The sequence below is a fragment of the Heterodontus francisci genome, chromosome 9 (genome assembly GCF_036365525.1).
Source record: "Heterodontus francisci isolate sHetFra1 chromosome 9, sHetFra1.hap1, whole genome shotgun sequence".
In the NCBI taxonomy this organism is placed as follows: domain Eukaryota; kingdom Metazoa; phylum Chordata; class Chondrichthyes; order Heterodontiformes; family Heterodontidae; genus Heterodontus; species Heterodontus francisci.
The window spans coordinates 119,107,897-119,128,194 of record NC_090379.1 but is presented as its reverse complement, the minus strand read 5'-3'; the positions used below and the strand labels follow the sequence as shown (position 1 = coordinate 119,128,194).

The following is a 20,298-nucleotide window of genomic DNA, read 5'->3' as shown; positions in this document are numbered from 1 at the left end:
GCGCCTTTCAGCATTTATCACCTTCTTTGTCCATAATAGGACCCACCCTGCAGCTTACTATTTACATGCTGGTAGAAGATTTTTGGGTTCACTTTTATGTTTACTATCATTCTTTTCTAATATTCTCTCTGTTGGTAGTCTTATTTTCCTCTTCACTTCCCCTGACAACTTATTGTATTTGGCTGGTTTTTGTTTGAAGAATTTATCTGACATGCATCATACACCATCTTGTTTTTTTAAAAATCTTCATTCATGGGATGTGGGTGTCGCTGGTTAGGCCAGCATTTGTTGCCCTTGAGAAGGTTGGGGTGTGTGTGGGGGGGCGGGCTGGGCGTGCGCGAGGGGAGGGGCGGCGTGGCGGGAGGGGCTGGGCTCGGCACGGGCAAGGGGAGGGGCGGGGGAGGGTTGGGTGTGCAGGGGCGAGGGGAGGGGGTGGGGCGCGGATGAGGAGGGTTGGGTTGGATGCGCGGGAGGGGGCGGGCTGGGTGCGCGTTGGGTGCGAGAGGGGAGGGGGCGGGCTGAGGGAGGGACGCAGGCAGGCGCGAGGGGAGGGTGGGGGGCGCCTGCGCTCTGTGTGGGGCAGGCGTGCACGCGAGAGATGGGAGGGTGGGGGGTGGGTGCCGCATGCCCATGAGAGAGGCTAGGGGGTGGGTGCAAGTGAGAGGGAGGGGAGGGGTTGGGCGTGTGCACGTAAAGGGGGCAGGGGCGCCAAGGAGAGGGTGGGCAAAAGAGGCGTGGGGAGGGCGTGGAAGAGAGAGACGGGGGGGGGTGGGTGTGGTGTGCTGTGAGGGCGCGTGGAAGAGAGACGGGGGGGTGTGAGGGCGCGTGGAAGAGGGGGGCGTGGGCGCGTGCGAGAGAGAAACGGGGGGGGGGTGCGTGCGTGTGTGTACACGCGAGCGAGGGGGAAGGGTTTGCTGCGCACCCGCGCTCCCTGCATCGACCAAGGTTTAACATTACTGGGTCCTAACGAAAAGCAACATCTAACTACAATCAAGGACTCTACAGTGAGCTCAAAGAACAGTAACTAACACCATCTTCAGATATTGCCTCCAGCGTTTCCACTTTATTTCTTCTCTCTTCTGTCTCTATCTGCATGTATGTATCACGTATGCATGCTAGCGTGGGCACATTGTGTATCTGTCGGTGTTAACTGTATTACACTTTAAATTTAATAAATTTCATCCTTAAACCTAAGAAAACCTGTTTGGATGGTTTCTTTGCCTTATCGTTGGAAAGCAGTGAACTCTGATTCACTGAGGGGGAGCTAAAAAAAACGGTGTGTTTATGATTAAACCCTGTTATGGTAAGACCAGGTGAAGGCTTAGAGGGAACCCTAGACCCCTTTCTCACCTGGTCGTAACAATATAGTATTGAAGTTGATAAAGTTGTAATTTGTGGAACTGTCCTGCATTGCACAACATTTGAACCTTGGAATTTAATTCTTTGGGGAAATAGCGCAACATCTCGTCATTGTCTCTAGTTGTTGTGATTTAGGGACTGATTCTAATAATGTTTAAGAACAAAACAAAAGCCTTCTGAACATTGATCTCGACCTCACCTCCCTGCCTTCTCATCATAACTCTCAATTACTGCAATGGGATTGCACTTTCCAGATCATTTTCTGACTATTGTACTACTAGTTGAACTGCAAGGAGTTAAATACACTTATGGGTTGTTGCCATGCGTTAAAGTACTTTATTCTGTTTCAATGTCACTGTAGATAGACCTTCAGAGATGCCAGAAAAACTGCTACAGGAGCGATTTCGGAAGCTTGGCCGGTTTCCAGAAGCCTTTTGTTCCATCCAATACAAAGGAACCAGAACATATAATCCTCCAACTGACTTTTCTGGACTGTTGCGGACTGTCGAACAGCAGTTGAGCAATAACACAACTCGCTCGCCCAGACCTCCAGCAATCATTTTCAAGGCTTTGAAAGTAAGACATGGAATAATATTTAGTTGTAAACGTGAACAGCTTTTTAAATTTGGAAAGCTCAGGAGCACCTGCCATCAAAACTGGTGGAACATTCCAATCAAACTGGTCATTTTTGATCTGGCCTCACTCGAGAGTTCATTTTACTTGCAGAAGTGGAGTCTCTACCTGCATTTCTAATTCTCACACCTTGCTACCGTACGTGGTTTATATAAATGGTTTGGACAGTGCCACTAAAAGGTTACTTAAAATTGCTGCAAATTGGTGGAGGCTTGGCTGAGATAGTAGCTTCCTTGCCCCTGAGTGAGAAGTTGTAGGTTCAAGTCCCACAATGGAATTGAGTATCTAGCATTTTTGGCGCAGTGTTTGTCCCTGTATCAAGCTGCTGTTTCGAGCAGTTGAGCAAGACACTCGCAGGAAGTCAGCGGGATCCTTCCTTACAGTGGTAGGTTGAGTCTGATGATGTCATCCGATTCCGATCTGCAGTTTTAGCTGCAGGCCCGAGAAGGGGAGCAGTGATGGCTTCACTGTCAGGCAAACCTGTCGCAATTCAGATAATGGGCCAGAAGCATCTCTTCCCCACCTACCCCCACCCTTTATAAAATACAATATTACAAAAACTCTGATCATACTGTACACTTGGTCAAAAAGGAAATGATAGTCACAGTTACATCTGGACACATTTCACTCAAGCAACTGTTTGCAACATCTGTATAAAACCAAAATGACCATAGAACTATACTGATGTGCTGAGAAAGTATTTACAGTAAATGGAGCATTTGTGTTTAGTATCACTGGTGTTGATTGATTGATTGCCAGGCAATGTTGGTGGTGATGCTCATTGAACAACCCGATTTTAAAAAGAAAAACTCCCCGTCTCCAATTGCTCCCTGACCATCCTAACTCACCCCCCCCCCCCCTAGAACTAACAGCTGGGGATTGTTCACCACGGGTTTCCAATTGAGGTCTCTTGAAACCTGCCGGTCAGGTAGTGATTCTGGCTGGGCTTCGGGAAGATTTATTTGAATGATGCCCTGCCATTAAGGTTGGCAGGTCCTCTATGTCCCTGCCCTGTCCAGGTATATCTTCTGCTGCTGAACTTGCACACACTTCTTGCCATATAAATAAAGACCATAATGTTCTGGTCAACAACCCTTCCTCAATTATTGCCACCAAAATTGGTTTGAGTCGCCATTCTTTCAATTCTGGGACTTTGTATGCTAATTTGTTTCACATTTCCCAACAAAGCTACAGTGAAGCATTTGAAAGTGTATCGGAAATTGTTGTCAAGTGCACAAGTATATATGTTAGTGGAACAGGCAGAGAGAAGGCAAACAGTTTCATATAGAGAAATATAATGTAGCACAATTGTGAGAGCAATAACAGTGGAAAAATGGTGGCCTTTTCAACTAGATGAATGTATAGTGAATAAATCTTTAAAGGTGGGAGATGAAATAGAAAATGAATCTAGAACGGTAAGAGATTTCTGAAATGTATACATAAAGACATTGAATATAAAAGCAAGGAAGTGTTGTTGAATCTGGAATCCATTTGTTTGTGCAGTGCTTTGTAACATCATGAGGAAGTGAATAGCATTGTATGAATGGAAGTTTGTTCATCTTTCATTGTGCCAGACATTAGTTCAGCCGCACTTGCAGTTCAGGGAATCCCGATTCTATAAAGGATGTAAGTGAGCAATGGAAAAGGATCCCATAGAATACCATCAGGAATAGGAAGTTACTGTTTAAATAAAAACTCAAAAATTGGGCCTTTTTCACTAAAACCAAGAAATTCTAAAATGAGAGGGTCTAATAGAAGTTTTCAAAATTACAGAAACTTTCAATAGGACAAAAACCTTGCTGCAATGTTGTTTTCAAAATCTTCTCTTTAGGCTTTGAGTGACCGTTTCAGTGGAGAAATTGCAGATGACCAGATGGTTCACAGTTGCTTCTTCCCTGATGAATATTTCACTTGCTCCTGCACGTGTCTCAGCTGTGGGTAAGTGATTATGTACTGCAAAAAAAAAATGATGTGGTTTGTAATTTAGTGTTGGTTCAACAGGGGAAGCAGAACTAGTTTTCAGCAATACACTTGGGGTGAACCTAGGATTGTGGCCCTGTGCAGCAATAGATAATTTATAATGGGTGAATTGGTAGGAGTCAGTTATCAAGTCAGGATGGGATTGATTATTAGTCCTGAGTGCTGGGTCATATTGATTTAATAAAACATTAACTTACTGTTTAATTCTACAAACTAACTATATGTTAAGAGTTATGATGTGACTGGGTTAAGAATTAAACCAGTAGACGCTTCAACAAGTGTATATTATAAATATAACCTAGGTAACAGAAAACCTCTATAGCAGGAACTTTCTTTTGAACTTGGGTGCAGATCTTCAGTGAGTGTAACCTACTAAAGGACAGAATTAAAAACACAATATGCTGCAAACACTAAGCAGGTCTGGCAGCATCTGTGGAGAGAGAAACAGTTTCAGGTCGATGACCCTTTGTCAGAACTGGAAAAAGCTAGCAATGTAACGGCGTTTAAGAAAGGCAGGGAAAGGTGGACAGGGGAGGGAAGGTCTGGAGTATGTTGGAGAGCAGAAGAGATTAAATGACAAAAGGGATGATCGTGCAAGGCAATGGGGTGACAAAGAAACAAAAAATGTGTCCAGGGGAGGTGTAAATGGGAAAAGCAGAATCATCACCAACAGCCGCCATCATAAAAAAAACACAAAAGAGAAAATAAAAGAAAAAAATGGGGCCGGGGTTATGATCTGAAATTGTTGAACACAGTGTTGAGTCCAGAAGGCTGTAAAGCTCCTAGACAAAAGATGAGGCGCTGTTCCCCGAGCTTACGCTGAACTTCATGGGAGAAGTGAAGTGGGCCGAGGTCAGATTGGGAGAGGCACAGGGAATTAAAATGACAGGTGACCTGAAGCTCAATGTTGTTCCACTTGTAGACTGAAAGGAAGTGTTTGACAAAGTAGTTGCTCTGTCTAGGTTTGGTCTCGTCAGCATGGAGACCTCATTGTGAGCAGTGAATACAGTGTACTAAATTGAAAGAAGTACAAATAAATTGCTTCACCTGGAAGGAGAGATGGAGCCTTGGACAGTGAGAAGGGAGAAGTAAAAGGACAGGTTTTCCATCTGATGTGCTTGTATCAGTAGGCCATTTGGCCCCTCGAGCATGCTCCAGCATTCAACCAGATCATGGCTGAAATTCGACCTCAACACCATTTTCCCACACTATCCCCATATCCTTTGATATCTTTAATATCTAGAAATCTATTGTTCTTTGTCTTGAGCATAATGACTGAGCCTCCACAGCCCTCTGGGGTAGAGAATTCCAAAGACGCACCACCCTTTGAGTGAAAAACTTCCCCCTCATCTCAGTCCTAAATGGCCTACCTCTTATTCTGAGATGTGTCCCCTGGTTCTAGACCCCCCCCAGCCAAGGGAAACATTCTTGCATCAGCCCTGTCGAATCCTGTAAGAATTTTGTACGCTTCAGTGAGATCACTTCTCCTTCTAAACACGAGAGAATACAGGCCCAGTCTCTTCAATCTCTCCTCATAGGGTTCTGATGGACTTCATCCTAGGGTCTTAAAAGAAGTGCTAGTGAGATAGTTGATGTCTTGGTTTTAATTCTCCAAAATTCCCTAGATCCGGAGAAGGTTTCATTAGATTGGAAAATAGCGACTGACTCCTTTATTCAAAAAGGGAGGGAGACAGAAAGCAGGAAACTACAGGCCAGCTGGCTTCACTTGTCATTGGGAAAATGCTAGAAGACATTATAGCAGGGTACTTAGAAAAATTCACGGTAGTCAAGGCAGAGTCAACATGGTTTTCTGAAGGGGGAATCATGTTTAACCAATTTATTGGAGTTATTTGAAGAAGTAACATGTGCTGTGGATAAAGGGGAACTGGTGGATGTCCTGAACTTAGATTTCCAGAAGGCATTTGATAAGGTGCCACATCAAAGGTTATTGTGGAAAATAAAAGCTCACTGTATAGGGGGGTAACCTATTGGCATGGATCGAAGATTGGCTAGCTAACAGGAAACCGAGAGTAGCCATAAATGGTCAATTAATAAATAAAGGAATGGCAGGGCTGCTTCAACCTCAAGAGTGCACCTCCTGTGCTTTGTGGGACCTCCAGGATGCTTCCCGTATCCTGGAGAACCATTTATGCAGGAAGTGTTGGCAATTGAAGCAGCTTGGGCTCCAGGTTTTGCAACTTGAGCTGCAGCTGGTGACACTGCAGTGCATTCATAAGGATGAGAGCTACGTAGATAGCACATTTACAGATGTGGTCACCCCACAGCTTAAGAGTATGCAGGGAAGAGGGAGAGAGGGAATGGGTGACCACCAGGCAGTCAAAAAGAATCAGTGCAGGAGACCCCTGAGTGCATATCACTCTCCAGCAGCTCTGGCTGAGGAAAGTGATGCTTCACCTGCGGAGTGCAGCCAGAGCCAAGTCCATGGCACCACGCGTGGCTCAGCTGCACAGTAGGGTACAGGGAAGACTGGAAGAACCATAGTGATGTGATTCAATAGTCAGGGGAACCAACAGGCGTTTCTGTGGCTGCAGACGTGAATCCAGGAAGATGTGTTGCCTCCCTGGTGCCAGGGTCAAGGATGTCACTGAACGGTTGCAGAGCATCCTGAAGCGGAAGGGTGAACAGCCAGCAGTTGTGGTCCACATCGGAACCAATGACGTAGGAAGAAAGAGGCATGTGGTTTTGCCAGAATTTGGAGAGCTAGGGAAGAAATTGGCAAGCAGGACCTCAAAAATAGTAATCTCCAGATTACTCCCAGTGCCACGCGCAAGTGAGTATAGAAATAGAAGGATAAGACAGATGAATGCGTGGCTGGAAAGATGGTGCAAGAGGGAGGGCTTCAGATTCCTGTGACATTGGGACTGGCGCTGGTTGGGGGGGTGGAGACGGGGGTGTGGAGATGGGACCTGTACAGGCCGGATGGGTTGCACCTGAACAGATCCGGGACTGAGTTCTTTGCGGGACATTTTGCCAGTGCTGTTGGGGAGGGTTTAAACTAGTTTGGCAGGGGGATGGGGACCTGAGGGTAGACTCAGCTGGGACAAAATCAGAAATGAAAATGGAAGGCAGAAAATTAACAGATGAGTTTGGAAGACAGAGGAAACGAGGGTTAGAAAATAAAATAAAAAAATTTGGCAGTGCTCAAGGATATGTATTTCAATGCAAGGAGTATAGCAAATAAAGCAGATGAGCTGAAGGCACAGATAGACATGTGGCAGTATGATGTCATAGCTATTACAGAAACATGACTTAAGGAGGGATAGGAATGGCAGCTTAATGTTCCTGGTTACAGGGTTTTCAGATGCGTTAGGGAGGGGGATAAGAAAGGAGGGGGAGTGGCAATTTTGGTCAAGGAAGCTATTACAGCTGTGAGGAGGGATGATATGTTGGAAGGTTCATCAAATGAGGCCATATGGATTGAGCTAAGGAACAAAAAGGAAGCAATCACACTGCTGGGAGTGTACTACAGACCCCCAAACAGTCAGAGGGAGATAGAAGAGCAGATAAGTAGGCAAATCTCTGAGAAGTGCAAGAACAATAGGGTTGTAATAGGAGGTGATTTTAACTAACCCAATATGGACTGGGATAGTTTTAGTGTAAAAGGAATTGAGGGAGCAGAATTCTTGAGGTGCATTCAGGAGAACATTTTTGCCCAGTATGTAGCAAGTCCAACAAGAGAGGGTGCAGTTTTAGACTTCGTTTTAGGAAATGAAGATGGGCAGGTTGAAGGAGTGGTAGTGGAGAGCATTTTGGTGGTAGTGATCAGAATTCAGTCAGTTTTAACATAATTATGGAAAAGGACAGAGATAGAACAGGAGTTAGAGTTCTCAATTGGGGCAAGGCCAATTTTACTAAACTGAGGAGTGATTTAGCGGAAGTGGACTGGAAACAGCTACTTGAAGGTAAATCCATGTCAGGACAGTGGGAGGCATTCAAAGGGGAGATTCAAGGGGTTCAGGGTAAACATGTTTCCCACAAAGAAAAAGGATGCGATGGCCAAATATAGAGCCCCATCGATGTTAAGGAGCCTACAGGGTAAAATAAGTCAGAAAAGGAAACCTTATGTCTGACACCGAGAACGCAATACTACAGAAATGCGAGAGGAGTATAGAAAGTGGAGGGTTGAAATCAAAAAGTAAATTAGGAAAGCAAAGAGAGCATCAAAGAATATTGGGAAGCCAAGTCAAAGTGAACCCAAAGATGTTTTTATCAATACAATAAGGGGACAACTAAGGAGAGAGTAAACCCCATAAAAGACCAAAAAGGGAACCTATGTGTAGGAGCGTAAGATATTGCTATGGTTCTTCATGAATACTTTGCGTCTGTCTTCAAAAAGGAGAGGGACAATGCAGATATTGTAGTTAAGGAGGAATAGTGTGAAGTATTGGATGTGATAAACTTAAGGAGAGAGGAAGTATTAATGGGATTAACATCTTTGAAAGTTGATAAATCACCAGGGCCAGATGTAATGTACCCTAGTCTGTTAAAAGAAGCAAGAGAGGAAATAGCAGAGGGTCTGACCATCATTTTCCAGTCCTCCCTGGATACAGGTGTGGTGCCGGAGGTTTGGAGAATTACTAATTTTGCACCTCTGTTTAAAAAGGGAGCAAAGGATAGACCAAATAATTACAGGCCAGTCAGTCTAACCTCAGTAGTGGGCAAATTATTGGAATCTATTCTGAGACAGGATAAACTGTCACTTAGAAAGGCACAGGTAAATCAAGGATAGTCAGCATGGATTTGTTAAGGAAGATCTTGTTTGACCAACTTGATCGAATTTTTTGGAAGAAGTAACAAGGAAGATAGATGAGGGTAGTGCAGTTGATGTGGGCTACATGGATTTTAGCAAGGCTTTTGACAAGGTCCCATATGACAGACTGGTTAAAAAAGTAAAATCCCATGGGATCCAGCAAAATGCAGCAAGGCGGATACAAAACTGACTCCGTGGCAGGAAACAAAGGGTAATTGCTGACTGCTGTTTTAGCGATTGAAGGGCTATATGCAGTGGCTTTCCGCAGGGCTCCGTACTGGGTCCCCTGCTTTTTTTGGCGTATATTAATGATTTCGATGTAAATGTAGGGGACATGATCAAGAATTTTGTGGACGACATTAAGATTGGTCGTGCAGTAGATAGTGAGGAGGATAGCTTTAGGCTGCAGGAAGATATTGATGGTCTGGTCTGATGGGCAGAAAAGTGGCAAATGGAATTCAATTTGGAGAAGTGTGAGGTGATGCATTTGGGGAGGTCAAACAAGGCAAAGGAATACACGATTAATGGGAAAATACTGAGAAGTGTAGAGGAAGTGAGGGACCTTGGAGTGAATGTCCACAGATCTCTGAAGGTAGCAGGACAGGTCGATAAGGTGGTTAAGAAGGCCTATGGAATCCTTTCCTTTATTAGCCGAGGTATAGAATATAAGAGCAGGGAGGTTATGCTGGAACTGTATAACTCATTGGTTAGGCCGCAACTTGAGTACTGTGTGCAGTTCTGGTCACCTCATTACAGAAAGGATGTAATTGCACTAGAGAGGGTACAGAGGAGATTTACGAGGATGTTGCCAGGACTGGAAAAATGCAGCTATGAGGAAAGATTGGATAGGCTGGGGTTGTTCTCCTTGGAACAGAGAAGGCTGAGGGGAGATCTGATTGAAATGTACAAAATTTTAAGGGGGCTGCATAGAGTGGAGGTGAAGGGTCTATTCACCTTAGCAGAGAGGTTAGTGACAAGGCAGCATAGATTTAAAGTGCATAGTAGAAACATTAGACGGGAGATGAGGAAAAACGTTTTCACCCAGAGAGTGGTGGGGTCTGGAACTCACTGCCTGAAAGGGTAGTTGAGGCAGAGACCCTCAACTCATTCAAAAGGAGTCTGGATATGCATCGCAAGTGCCTAAGCTGCTGGGCTACGGACCAAATGCTGGAAGATGATATTAGCATAGATGGATTGTTTTTTGGCCAGCACAGACATGATGGGTCAAATGGCCTCCTTCTGTGCCTTAAACTTTCTATTTCTATGATTCTATATCGATAGGTTAAGTGAGTGGGCAAAGATCTGGCAAATGGTGTATAATGTGGGAAGATGTGAAATTATCCATTTTAGTAGGAAGAATAAAAAAGCATATTCTCTAACCAAGTGACTCTTGACAACGCAGAGCGATCGCAGACGTCATCAATGTGTGCAAACATTTGCCAGCCTGCCAGTATGAGTGCGTGCGCATGTCGTCACCACACAGTGACGTCCTCACTCCTCAATAGCTGCTCTCACCCTTCAGTAGCTGCCCTCGCCCCTCAATAACTGCCTCCATTCACCTGTCTCCATTTACCCTGAACAGCACCCCGCTCTCTCCCACCATCCCTGCTTCAATCGTCGCTTCACCCAGCTCGATCGCTGCCATGCCACGGACTTCCTTCAGCCACTCGCTCTTGCCACCCCCCCCCCCCCCACACAATCAGCTACTCGCTCCTGCCCCACTGGCTGCTTTCTCCCCTTGGCAGTCGCTGCAGGCATCGACGTTTCTCCCCCTCTAGCAGGTTGGGGAGTGGCCGGCGGGTGGGGCGCAGGTGAAGCAAGGAGCGAGCGGGGTACAATCGGCCGAGGGGAGGGTTGGGGGGAGCAGTGGTGACGTCTGGAGCAAGCAGTGGTGAGGTCTGGAGCAAGCAGCTGAGGGGGGAAGCAGCTGGTGGAGAGAAGGGGGAGAAAGCGTTGAAGGCCTGAGCGAGTAGCTAAGGAAAGGCAGCGGGGAGTCAGCGGTGCAAAGGCGGGCACAGGAGGGACCGGCAAAGAGAAGCACAGTGGCAGGATAGAGCGGGGGACTGTCCGGAGTGGGATGGTGCTGGCGATGGCAGGGGAAGTTCGGGTTGAATTTGTTTTTTGAGATAAATTTTTTGTGATGAGTTGAGCAGCGCCATTTTTAATCCTGACAACTGCCTGAAACGTCGCAAACAGTGACATTTCAGTGGAAGAGGCTGCATTTGTGCATGCGCTGGTACTTGTGTCACCCAGTGGTTGTGTTGTCAGCAAACACAGCCGTTCAGAGAAGTTTTACTGGGCTCATACCTGGAACAAAGTGATTCTTGACAACGCAGCCGGTAGCTGACGTAGTCAGACTGCACCAATCTGCGCAGATGGGCTCCTGCTCTCTGCGCATGCACTGGGTTCCGCATGGCCAGGACTGGTTGGCACATGCGCAGATGATGTCATCACGTAACGTGGCAAGAGAGCGGGGGCGCGGGAAGCGGGGAGAGAGCAGGGGCCGGGGGAAGCAGGGGGCGGAGGGAGAGGGGATGGGGGAAGCGGGGAGAGAGCGGGGGCGGGGGAAGTAGGGAGAGCTTGGTGGCGGATGCGTTCTCCTCCTCCCCTCCACTCTCTCCTTTTCCGGCCCGCCCGCTCACTCGCTCTGTCCCGCCATTGTGTGCTGTCATCTGTTTAAGATGCCTTTGTGTGGTTATTTGAGCAGCGCCATCTTTAGTCCTGGCAGCTGCCGTAATGTCGCAGACTGTGACATTTAATTGACACAGGCTGCATTTGTGCATGTGCCAGTGCAGTGCCACCTAGTGGTTGCGTTGCCAGCAAACGCAGCCTACCTGGAATGGGCGGGTTGTCTTGTGAGGAACGCTTGGACAGGCTAGTCTTGTATCCGGTAGAGTTTAGAAGAGTAAGAGGTGACTTGATTGAAACATATAAGAGGCATCTTGACAGGGTGGATGTGGAATGGATGTTTCTTTTTGTGGAAGAATCTAGAACTAGGGGTCATTGTTTAAAAATAAGGGGTCGCCCATTTAAGACAGATGAGAAATTTTTTCTTTCAGACTCGTGAGTCTTTGGAATTCTCTTCCTCAAAAGGCAGTGGAATCAGAGTCTTTGAATATTTTTAAGGCAGAGGTAGATAGATTCTTGATGAGCAAGGGGTTGAAAGATTATTGGGGGTAGGTGGGAATGTGGTGTTCAAGTTAGTCAGATCAGCCATGATTGGTTGAATGGCAGAGCAGGCCTGATGGGCCAAGTATGTTAGTTTGTCCTGCCAACCCAGGCATCAGTCTGGTGAACCTTTGTTACACTTCTTCTATTGCAAGTACATCCTTCGTTAGGTAAGGATACCAAAACTGTACACAATACTCTAGGTGCGGTCTCACCAAGGCAATTGCAGCAAGGCTTCTTTACTCCTGTATTCAAATCCTCTTGCAATAACCGCCAACAGACCATTTGCTTTCCTAATTGCTTGCTGCACCTGCATGCTGGCTTTCAGTGACTTATGAACAAGGATACCCAGGTCCCTTTGGACATCAACGCTGCCCCATCTCTCACCATTTAAGAAATACTTGGTATTTCTGTTTTCCTACCAAAGTAAATAAATTTGCATTTTTACACGTATTCCATCTAGCATGTTCTTGCCCACTCACTTAGCCTGTCTAAATCTCCTTGAAGCCTCTGCATCCTCCTCAACTCACATTCCCACCTCGTTTTGTGTCCATTACATTTGGTCCCCACATCCAAATCATTGATCTAGATTGTGAATAGCTAGGGCTCAAACACTGATCCTTGCGGTACCGTACCTGCCATCCTGAGAATGACCTCTTTATTCCTACTCTGCTTTATGTCCGTTAACCAATTCTCAGTTCGTACCAGTACATTACGCCCAATCCCATGTGTTCTAATTTTGCTTATTAATCAACCTTATTGAAAGTCGCCTGAAAATCCAAATATACCACATCCACTGGTTCCCGCTTATCTATTCTGCTTGTTACATCTTCAAAAAACTCCAAACGTTTGTCAAACCTGATTTCCCTTTCACAAATCCATGTTGACTCTGTCCAATCCTACCATTATTTTCTAAGTGTTCAGTTATAACATCCTTTATAATATATTCTAGCATTTTCCCTACTACAGATGTCAGGCTAACATCTGTAATTTCCTGTTTTCTTTCTCCCTCCTTTCTTAAGTAGTGGGGTTACATTTGCTACCTTCCAATCTTCGGGAACAGGTCCAGAATCTATAGAATTTTGGAAGATGCATCCACTATCTTTGCAGCCATCTCTTCTGACACTCTGGGATGTAGATCATCAGGTCCAGGGGATTTATCAACTTGCAGTCCTATTAATTTCACCAGTTTTTTTTTACTAATCCTGATTTCTTTCAGTTCTTCATTCTCACTAGTCCCTTGGTTCTTCATTTCTGGGAAATTTTTTGTATCTTCCTTCGTGAAGACAGACATCACAGAAGGCAGTGGAGGACAAGTCATTAAATATATTTAAGCAGGATATAGATATATTTCTTCATGCCAAAGGGATCAAGGGATATGGGGAAAAAGCGGGAGCAGGGTACTGAATTAGACGATCAGCCATGATCTTTTTTGAATGGTGGAGCAGGCCCGAAGGGCTGAATGGCTTACTCCTCTTATTTTCTCTGTGCTATTTCCTTATTCACCATTATAAATTCCCCTGTTTCTGCTTGTAATAGGCCCACATTTGTCTTTGCTGATCTTTTCCCTTTTACGTATCCGAAGAAGCTTTTACAATCAGTTTTTATGTTTCTCGGTAGTTTACTTTCATATTCTATTTTCTCTTTCTTTATCAGTTTCTTGGTCCTCCTTTGCTCAATTGTAAAATTTTCACAAACCTCAGACTTAGTACAAATTTTTGGCAACTTTCTCAGCCTCTTTTGATCTAATACAATCTTTAATTTCTCTTGTTAGCCGTGGTTGGATTGCTATTCCTGTTGGTTTTTTGTGCCTCAAAGGAATGTGAATTTGTTGCAAATCATGTATTAATTTTTAAAATGCTAGCCATTGCCTATATATCATATCTTTTGATGTAATTTCCCAGTCTACCACAGCCAATTTTCCCCTCATACCTTTGCAGTTTTCTTTGTTTAGATTTAAGGCCCTAGTTTCAGATTGAACAACATCACTTTCAAACTTCATGTAAAATTCATTCATATTATGGTTACTCTTCCCTAGAGGCTCCTTTACAATGGGATTATTAAATGGCCCTTGCTCATTGCTAGATCCAAATAGCCCGTTCTTTAATTGGTTCATCAACATATTGTTCTAGAAAATCAGCTTGTAGATATTGCAGGAATTAGTCCTCCACAGTATTCGTGCTAATTAGGTTTACCCAGTCTATGTGTAGATTGAAATTACCCAGTCTATGTGTAGATTGAAATCCCCCATTATTACAACATTACCCTTGTTACATGCACCTCTAATTTCCTTATTTATACTCTGCCCTACATTACCATTCCTATTTGGCCTAGAAACAACTCCTACCAGTGTTTGCTGCCCCTTGCTGTTTCATAGCTCTACCCAAACTGATTTTACATCTTGATCCTTCAATTTAAGATTCTCTCTCACTAACGTACTGATCTCATCCTTTATTAACAGTGCTACGCCACCTCCTTTCCTTTTTGCCTATCTTTCTTAAATATCGAGTATCCTCGAACATTCAGTTCCCAGCCTTGGTCACCCTGCAGCGCCATCTCCATAATGGCAATTAGATCATACTTCTGTTTGTACTGGCAATTCATCTACCTTGTTGTGAATGTTGTGTGCATTCAGATGGTGTCTTTAATTCTGTCTTTTTATTATTTTCATAACCTTTAGCCTTTTCTGCTGGCATACTCTTAGGTTTTTACACTCTGTTCCTTCCTGTCACACTCACATTATCAATTCCCTTATTGCTACCTTGTTCTCTTGCCTTCTCCTCTTTTTAAATTATCACATCTTCCCTCACTTGATCCCTCGCCCCCCCCCCCCCACTATTTAGTTTAAAGCCGTTTCTACCGCCCTAGTTATACGACTTGCCAGAACGCTGGGCTCGGCACAGTTCAGGTGATGACCGTCGCAATGGTGCAGCTCCGACTTTGCCCAGTACTGGTGCCAGCACCCCTGAATCAAAAGCCATTTTTCACACACCAATCTTTGAGCCACACATTTGACTGTCTAATCGTATTTTCCCTACTCCAATTTGCTCGTGGCTCAGGTAATAATCCAGAGACCTTTGAGGTCTACTTTTTAATTTCACCCCTAGTTGCTCATACTCCCTGCAGAAGCTCTTTCCTTATCCTATCTATGTTGTTGGTACCCTGTGGACCCTGACAACTGGATCCTCCCCCCTCCCACTGCAAGTTCCTTTCCTGTCCTGAGCAGATGTCCTGAACCCTGGCACCGGGCAGGCGACACAGCCTTCTGGACACTCACTCTTAGTTGCAGAGAACTGTGTCTATCCCCCTGACTATACGATCTCCTCCTACCATTACATTCCTATTTACTCGCCCTGCTTAACTGGCTTCCTGAACCACGGTACCAGTTTGCTGATTGACCCTGCAGCCCTCTCTCATCCGTACAAGCTGAAAGAACCTCAAACCTGTTGGACAATTGCAAAGGCTGAGGCTCCTCTGCTTGTGCTTACTCGATCCCCTTCCTGCCTCACTCGCAGCCATACTCTCCTGTCCCAGACCAAATCAGAAGACCCTATCCTAAGGAACAAAGTGTCCAGGTAACTTGCCCCTCCCTGATGCATCGTGGTGTCTTTAGCTCAGCCTCCAGCTCACTGACTCTGAGCCGAAACTCCTTGAGCCATGGACATTTACTGCAGACATGTTTGCCTTGGATCACACTGGCTTCCACCAGCTCCCACGTACTGCAGCCACAACACATCACCTGCCCTGCCATCTTTATAATGTGTTAATTAATTTTTATTTTATAATTAATAAACTCTATTACTACTAAGCCCCACCACTACTAAGTTTTACTACTGCTAGTAAACCCTATAGCAACTGGAGGCTAAAAAAGGAACGCCTCTTTCCCCCTCTGCACCAAATTCCCATGTGAACCAAGTTCCCACCTTCAGACGCTGACCGGCAAAGTCTCCTCTCCGTGTGCCCCTTACTCCATTGGGAGTGATAGAGAAGTGGACCAGGGTGTTGGAAGGAAAGGAGAAGAGAGAGAAATGTGTGTTTGGAGGTGGCATCATGCTGCAGATGATAGAAATGGTGGAGGGTGATTAGTTGAATGTGGAGGCTGGTGGGGTGGAAGATGAGGACAAGGGAAACTTACTTTTGGTTCTGAGGGTGTGAGGAAGGTGACAGCAGTAAGTTTTTTTTTTTTAAAAAATTCATTCTTGGGTGTGGGCATCGCTGGTTAGAACAGCATTTATTGCCCATCCCTAATTGCCCTTGAGAAGGTGGTGGTGAGCTGCCTTCTTGAACTGCTGCTGTCCATGTGGTGTAGGTATACCCACAGTGATGTTAGGAAGGGAGTTCCAGGATTTTGACCCAGCGAGAGTGAGGGAACGGTGATATAGTTCCAAGTCAGTATGGTGTGTGGCTTGGAGGGGAACTTGCAGGTGGTGATGTTCCGATGCAACTGCTGCTCTTGTCCTAGGTGGTAGAGGTCGTGGGTGTGGAGGGTGCTGTCCAAGGAGCCGTGGTGCATTGCTGCAGTGCATCTGGTAGATGGTACACACTGCTGCCACTGTGCGTCAGTGGTAGAGGGAGTGAATGGCACCCCATCTACAAACAATCAAGCGGGATGCTTTGTGCTGCATAGTATCAAGCTTCTTGAGTGTTGTTGGAGCTGCACCCATCCAGACAAGTGGAGAATATTCCATCACACTTGTGATTTGTGCCTTGTAGATGTCGGACAGGCTTTGGGGAGTCAGGAGGTGAGTTATTCACTGCAGGATTCCTAGCCTCTGACCTGCTCTTGTAGCCACTGTATTTATATGGCTACTCCAGTTCAGTTTTCGGTCAATGGTAACCCCTAGGATGTTGATAGTGGGGGATTCCGAGATTGTAGTGCCATTGAATGTCATGGGGAGATGGTTAGATTCTCTCTTGTTTGAGATGGTCATTGCACGGCACTTGTGTGGAGTGAATCTTACTTGCCACTAATCAGACCAAGCCTGGATATTGTCCAGGTCTTGCTGCATTTCTGCACGGGCTGCTTCAGTATCTGAGGAGCTGCGAATGGTGCTGAACATTGTGTAATCATCAGCGAACATCCCCACTTCCGAACTTATGATTGAAGGAAGGTCATTGATGAAGCAGCTGAAGATGGTTGGGCCTTGGACTCTACCCTGAGGAACTCCTGCAGTGATGTCCTGGAGCTCAGATGATTGACCTGCAATGACCACAGCCAACTTCCTTTGCGCGAGGTATGACTTCAACCAGCGGAGAGTTTCCCCCCTGATTCCCGTTGACCTCAGTTTTGCTCGGGTCCCTTGATGCCATACTCGGTCAAGTACTGCCTTGATGTCATGAACATTTACCGTCACCTCACCTCTTGAGTTCAGCTTTGTCCTTGTTTGAGCCAAGGCTGTAATGAGGTCAGGAGCTGAGTAGCCCTGGCATGCAGGAAATAGATCAGACGTGGTTGAGGACCCTGTCAACCAAGATGGAGGTGAATCCTTGGTTGAGGGAAAGGGAAGATATATCAGAAGCACTAGTATGGAAGGTTGCATCATCAGAACAGATGCGAGGGAGAAACTGAGAGAATGGAATAGAGTCCTTGCAGAAATCTGGGTGTGAGGAAGTGTAGCCAAGCTAGCTGTGGAAGTCTGTGGGTGTATAATGAATATTGGTAGATAGTCTATCCCCAGAAATGGAGACAGAAGCTGAGGATAGGAAGGGTCAGAGCTGGACCATATGAAGGCAAGAGAAGGGTGGAAATTGGAGGCAAAGGAAATGAAATTTTCCAGCTTGGGGAGAGAGGAGGAAATCACACTGATGGTCATTGATATACAGGAAAAAGAGGTGTGGAGGGGACCTGATTAGGACTGGAACAAGGATTGTTCCACATACCCCACAAAAAGGCAGGTTTGGCTAGGACCCATGTGAGTACCCCTAGCAACACCTTTTACTTGGAGAAACTGAGTTGAATTAAAGGAAAAGGTGTTTGATGTGAGAACAAGTTCCAGCCAGGTGGAGGAGGATGGTGGTGGATGGGAACTGGATGGGCTTCCCTTCAAGGAAGGGGCAGAGAGCACACCTGGTGGGGGATGGATCTGTAGAAAGATTATGCCTTGATACTCCCAGTTATGACCTAGAACATTAACTTTGTTCCTCTTTCCACAGATGCTGCCAAACCTGCTGAGAATTTCCAGCTTTTATTGCTTTTATTTCAGATTTCCAGCATCTGCAGTATTTTGCTCTGATACCAAAAGACAGCTTGACTTTAACCTGCTGATTCCCCATCCTCATTTGTGCTCTGTTTTATCTATAATTTAACGTGACTGCCCTCCCAACAAAGTGGATCGCAACTGAGAGATTTTCACAATTTATGGCTTCTGCTTGCACTGCTCCACCTTGCCCAGATATGTACAGTTTGGAAAATAAATTATAATGGGGGAGAAAATGAAACACAGAAATTAACTTTTTTAATTTCTCAACCATTGATTGGAATCCTGGATCTTATTCCACCCTCTCCCAGAAGTGCTGACTTCCGCATGGGTGGCTGGTGTTCTCATACTTGACTCAAACGGCTGTTCTTTGTGTCTGAGCTTAGAGTATATCAGCAAGAGATCACAGCATAATTTTGTCTTCACTTTCCACCCCACCAGCCTAAACAGCCAAAGGATCAGCCTCCACCATATCCGCCACTTCCAGCATGATGCCAGCACCAAACACATCTTCCCCTCCCAGCATTCCAAAGGGATCGTTCCCTCTGCGACACCCTGGTCCATTCCTCCATTCCCCTCGACACCTTGTTTCCTTCCCATGCAATCACAGGAGGTGTAATACCTACCCTTTTATCTCCTCTCTCCTCACTGTCCAAGGCCCCAAACACTCCTTTCAGGTGAAGCACCGATTTACTTGTACTTCTTTCAATTCAGTATACTGTATTCGCTGCTCACAATGAGGCTCCCTCTACACTAGGGAGACCAAACGCAGATTGGGTGACCGCTTTGCGGAATACCTCGCTCAGTCCGTAAACCTGACCCCGAGCCATTTCATGGTACCCCCCTGCTCTCATGCCCATTTCTCTGTCCTGGGCTTGGTGCAGTGTTACAGTGAACATCAACGCAAGCTCGAGGAACAGTAGCTCATTTATTTATTTAATTTTTTATTTAGAGATACAGCACTGAAACAGGCCCTTCGGCCCACCGAGTCTGTGCCGACCAACAACCACCCATTTATACTAACCCTACAGTAATCCCATATTCCTTACCACCTACCTACACTAGGGGCAATTTACAACAGCCAATTTACCTATCAACCTGCAAGTTTTTGGCTGTGGGAGGAAACCGGAGCACCCGGCGAAAACCCACGCGGTCACAGGGAGAACTTGCAAACTCCACACAGGCAGTACCCAGAATCGAACTCGGGTCCCTGGAGCTGTGAGGCTGCGGTGCTAAGTACTGCGCCATGTGCCGCCCTGATTTACCGATCAGGCACACTACAGCCCACTGGATTGAACATTGAGTTCAATAATTTCAGAGCACGATTGACCCTTTTTTGTTTTGTTCCATCTTTTTTTTTTACCATGTGCCTGCCTACTGGTTTTTTCATGTTTGTGCTTTTGGCTCGGGCTGCTCATCATTCTGTCATTAACACTCCCTCTGCACTAATGCTTTGTCTTTCACCACACCATCAGCACACTCTCTTTGCCCCATGACCTACTTGTCAGTTAATCTCTCCAGTCCTCTGTCCTATCGTACACCTTCCCTTTTGTTGTTTTTTTTCCCCCCCACACCCACTTCACTTGCTTAAAATCTATTACATTTCTAACCTTTGCCATTTCTGATGATAGGTCACTGACCTGAAACGTTAACTCTGCTTCTCTCTTCACAGATGCTGCCAGACCTGCTGAGTATTTTGAGCACTTTCTGTTTTTATTTCAGATTTCCAGCATCCGCAGTTATTTTGCTTTTATTATAATCTTGTCATTGTCTGATCTCCATTAGCATGCACTTATTTTGTTGGTTGTTTAGATAACCATTAATTCTTAACTGAATCCCTTTAAAGTGGCTCAACAAACAGCACAGATGGGACTGGAACTTCTTTGGTCAGTAGGCTTCAGTTAACATCACATGTTAATTTTATCACAGGAACAAAGGAGAAACAAAGTGCACAAAGGGTTGAGAGACCTAGAGTAAGAAATAATAGATATTATGTGGGGTCAGACTATGTGGAAATACAGTAAGTTCTAATTCAGGGTTATATCACACATATTTAAATGCATGCAGAATGATTAATAAGGTTGGAGAGCTGCAAGTGTAGATAGCAACGTAGGAATATGACATGGAGATAACGAAGACCTGGCTCAAAAAAGGGCTGAACTGGGTACGAGATATTGCTGGATACATGGT

The 20,298-nt window shown here is 45.4% G+C and overlaps 1 protein-coding gene across 1 annotated transcript in view; it reads left to right on the top strand.

Annotated features, from left to right (window-relative positions):
• zfyve1 (zinc finger, FYVE domain containing 1) overlaps nucleotides 1–20,298 on the top strand; it is a 94,273-nt gene that overhangs the window by 25,589 nt on the left and 48,386 nt on the right. Inside the window, exons 3-4 of the mRNA XM_068039793.1 lie at nucleotides 1,721–1,935; nucleotides 3,824–3,930. Of these exons, the coding sequence (XP_067895894.1) occupies nucleotides 1,721–1,935; nucleotides 3,824–3,930 (322 nt within the window). The remainder of the gene's footprint in view (nucleotides 1–1,720; nucleotides 1,936–3,823; nucleotides 3,931–20,298) is intronic.